This window comes from Malurus melanocephalus, unplaced genomic scaffold, assembly GCF_030028575.1.
Source record: "Malurus melanocephalus ecotype Western Australia unplaced genomic scaffold, MMel_1.1 scaffold_3165, whole genome shotgun sequence".
NCBI classification, from domain to species: domain Eukaryota; kingdom Metazoa; phylum Chordata; class Aves; order Passeriformes; family Maluridae; genus Malurus; species Malurus melanocephalus.
In genome coordinates this window covers 2,624-6,758 of record NW_026626397.1, presented here as the reverse complement: position 1 = coordinate 6,758, position 4,135 = coordinate 2,624, and the positions used below count along the sequence as shown (strand labels likewise).

Genomic DNA, 4,135 nt, shown 5'->3' with positions numbered 1-4,135 from the left:
ATCATATTTGGTGTTGAGGGCGTGGCCAATCATAAGGGGCGGGGCTTGAAGGGAAGGTGTGATCAAAAAGGGGGCGTGGACACTCTGAGGGGCGTGGCTTAACCAACTTTAGGGGTGATGTCACCACAAGTGGGCGTGACCCTCACACAGAGCAGCCAATCAGGGTGGGCGCTGACGGCCGTTGGGCGGGGCCGTTTTAGGGCGTGGCCAATGTGGGTGTGGCCATGTTGGGTGTGGAAAATGTGGGTGCGGCCATGTTGGGTGTATCAAGTGGGCGTGGCCATGTTGGGTGTGGCCAGGTGGGTGTGGCCGTGTTGGGTGTGGCAAACATGGGTGTGGCCATATTGGGTGTGGCCATGTTGGGTGTGGCCATATTGGGTGTAGCGAGTGGGTGCAGCCATGTTGGGTGTGGCAAATATGGGTGCGGCCATTTTGGGTGTGGTAAATTGGGGCGTGGCCATGTTGGGTGTGGCCATATTGGGTGTGGCAAATATGGGTGGGGCCATATTGGGTGTGGCAAATATGGGTGTGGCCATATTGGGTGTGGCAAATATGGGTGTGGCCATGTTGGGTGTGGCAAGTGGGTGTGGCCATGTTGGGTGTGGCCAGATGGGTGTGGCCATATTGGGTGTGGCCATATTGGGTGTGGCCATGTTGGGTGTGGCCATGTTGGGTGTAGCGAGTGGGTGCGGCCATGTTTGGTGTGGTAAATGTGGGTGCGGCCATGTTGGGTGTGGCCATACTGGGTGTGGTAAATGTGGGTGGGGCCATGTTGGGTGTGGCAAATATGGGTGTGGCCATGTTGGGTGTGGCCATATTGGGTGTAGCGAGTGGGTGCGGCCATGTTGGGTGTGATAAATATGGGTGTGGCCATTTTGGGTGTGGCAAACAGGTGTGGCCATGTTGGGTGCGGCCATGTTGGGTGCGGCCATGTTGGGTGTGGTAAATGTGGGTGTGGCCATGTTGGGTGTGGCCATATTGGGTGTAGCCAGGTGGGTGTGGCCATATTGGGTGTGGCAAAACATGGGTGTGGCCATGTTGGGCGTGGCCATATTGGGTGTAGCGAGTGGGTGCGGCCATGTTGGGTGTGGCCATGTTGGATGCAGCCATGTTGGGTGTGGCAAGTGGGTGTGGCCATATTAGGTGTGACAAACATGGGTGTGGCCATACAGGGCGTGTTCCCCGGGCGTGTCCTGACCCCGCCCCTCCCCCAGGTGCCCCGAGAAGCCCCCCGGGAGCCCCCCGGGCGCGCGGCCGAGCGGGCGGCGCTGGAGATGCAGCGGCAAAACCGCGGCTACCGATTGGTGGAGAGCGACGAGGAGGAGGAGGGGCCGAGCCCCGCCCGGGACCACGCCCGGGACCACGCCCAGGACGAGCCCCGCCCCCGCCGGCGGCACCTGAGGAGGCGGCGCCGCTCCGAGTCCCCGCCCGAGGCGGCCGCGGCGCCGCCATCGCCCCCGCCGTGAGTGGAGATGGGGTTTGGGGGGGTTTTCCCCAAATTTGGGGTATTTATCCCAAATTTAGTGGGATTTTGGGGCGTTTTCCCCAAATTTGGGGGGATTTTGGTTGGTTTTCCCCAAATTTTGGGAGTTTTTGGGGGGTTTGTCCCAAATTTTGGGGCTTTGGAGGATTTTTTTTTCCCCAAATTTAGGGAGTTTTGGGGCCTTTTCCCTGACTTTGGGGGGCTTTTGGGGGGTTTTCCCCAAATTTAGGGGATTTTTTGGGTTTTTTCCCAAATTTTGGGGGATTTTGGGATTTTTTTCCCAAATTTTGGGGGATTTTGGGGGGTTTTCCCCAAATTTTGGGGGATTTTGGGGCGTTTTCCCCAAATTTGGGGAGGGTTTTCCCAAATTTTGGGGGATTTTGGGGCATTTTCCCCCAATTTTGGGAGATCTTGGGACGTTTTTCCCCAATTTTGGGGGTTTTTTCCCAAATTTTGGGCATTTTGGGGGGTTTTTCCCAAACTTGGGGGATTTTGGGACGTTTTTCCCAAATTTTGGGGGATTTTGGGGCGTTTTTCCCAAATTTTGGGGGATTTTGGGGGGTTTTTCTCAAATTTGGAGGATTTTGGGGCATTTTTCCCAAATTTTGGGGGGTTTTGCAGAGTTTTCCCTCATTTTGTGGGGTTTTGGGGCTTTTTCCCTGACTTTGGGGGGTTTTAGGGGATTTTCCCCAAATTTAGGGGGAGTCTTGGGAGTTTTCCCTCATTTTGGGGGATTTTCCCCAAATTTTGAGGGGTTTTTGGGCATTTTCTCCAATTTTGGGGCGTTTTCCACCAATTTTGGGGGGTTTTCCCTCATTTTGTGGGGTTTTGGGGGCATTTTCCCCAATTTTGGGGCATTTTCCCCAATTTTGGGGCATTTTCCCCAATTTTGGGGTATTTTCTCCCAGTTTTGGGGGGTTCCCCTTATTTTGTGGGGTTTTGGGGCATTTTCCTTGATTTTGAGGCATTTTCCCCAAGTTTTGAGGGGGTTTCCCCAAATTTGGGGGGGTTTTGGGATCCCAAATTGACTTTTTGTGTTTCCGGGCAGGATTTTGATGCCTTGGGTGGTTTTTTTTGTGTTCCTGGGGTTTTTTGTATCTCCAGGGGGTTTTTGGGGTCCCCCGATCCCATTCTGACCCTCCCCAGGGTATTTTTAGTGTTCCCAAGGTTTTTTTGGTGTTCCTGGGTGGGTTTTTTTATGTCCCCAGGGTATTTTTAGGGTTCCCAGGGGGGTTTTGGGGTCCCTCGATCCCATTCTGACCCTCCCCAGGGTATTTTTGATGTGCCCAGGGGTTTTTTGGTGTCCCTGGGGTTTTTTGGTGTCCCTGGGGGTTTTTGGGGTCCCCAGATCCCATTCTGACTCTCCCCAGGGTATTTTTAGGGTCCCTGGGGGGTTTTTGGGGTCCCCTGATCCCATTCTGACCCTCCCCAGGGTATTTTTGGTGTCCCTGAGGGGTTTTTTGGTGTTCCCAGGGGGTTTTTGGGGTCCCCCGATCCCATTCTGACCCTCCCCAGGTATTTTTAGTGTTCCCAAGGTTTTTTTGGTGTTCCTGGGTGGGTTTTTTTATGTCCCCAGGGTATTTTTGGTGTCCCTGGGGGGTTTTTGGGGTCCCCCGATGCGATTTTTGCCCTCCCCAGGGTATTTTTAGGGTTCCCAGGGGATTTTCAGGGTTCCCTGATCCAATTCTGACCCTCCCCAGGGTATTTTTAGGATCCCCAGGGGGTTTTTGGGGTCCCCCGATCCCATTCTGACCCTCCCCAGGGTATTTTTAGTGTTCCCAGGATTTTTTTGGTGTTCCTGGGTGGGTTTTTTTATGTCCCCAGGGTATTTTTAGGGTTCCCAGGGGTTTTTTGGTGTCCCTGGGGGTTTTTTTGGTGTCCCCAGGGGGTTTTTGGGGTCCCCCGATCCCATTCTGACCCTCCCCAGGGTATTTTTAGGGTTCCCAGGGGGTTTTTGGGGTCCCCCGATCCCATTCTGACCCTCCCCAGGGTATTTTTAGGGTTCCCGGGGGGTTTTTGGGGTCCCCAGATCCGATTTTTAGGGTTCCCAGGGTTTTTTTAGGGTTCCCAGGGTTTTTTTTTGTTCCCAGGGTTTTTTTGGGTGGGGTTTTTGCCCTCCCCAGGGTATTTTTAGTGTTCCTGGGGGGTTTTTTGGTGTCCCTGGGGTTTTTTTGGTGTCCCTCGGTGGTTTTTGGGGTCCCCCGATGCGATTCTGACCCTCCCCAGGGTATTTTTAGGGTCCCTCGGGGGTTTTTGGGGTCCCCCGATCCAATTCTGACCCTCCCCAGGGTATTTTTAGGGTTCCCAGGGGGTTTTTGGATGGGGTTTTTGGTATCCCCAGGGTATTTTTAGGGTCCCCAGGGGGTTTTTGGGGTCCCCCGATCTGATTTTTGCCCTCCCCAGGGTATTTTTAGCATTGCCAGGGGGGGTTTTGGTGTCCCTGGGGGTTTTTTTGGTGTCCCTGGGGGTGTTTTTGGTGTCTCTGGGGTTTTTTTGGTGTCCCCAGGGGGTTTTTGGGGTCCCCCGATCTGATTTTTGCCCTCCCCAGGCCCCCCGAGCCCCCCGAGGAGCCCGAGGAGGAGTGGGAGGCGTCGGAGCGGGAGCGGCTGCGGGATCTGCGGGAACGCGACGCCTTCGCCGAGCGCCTGCGGA

General features: G+C 54.9%; 1 protein-coding gene across 1 annotated transcript in view; it reads left to right on the top strand.

Moving 5' to 3' along the window:
• Positions 1–1,154: 1,154 nt before the first annotated feature.
• The window catches only part of LOC130588043 (pre-mRNA-splicing factor ATP-dependent RNA helicase DHX16-like), a gene marked incomplete at its 3' end in the record, with an annotated part of 5,590 nt that continues 2,609 nt past the window's right edge, over positions 1,155–4,135 (top strand). Inside the window, exons 1-2 of the mRNA XM_057388996.1 lie at positions 1,155–1,462; positions 4,032–4,130. Coding sequence (XP_057244979.1) covers positions 1,155–1,462; positions 4,032–4,130 — 407 coding nt within the window. The remainder of the gene's footprint in view (positions 1,463–4,031; positions 4,131–4,135) is intronic.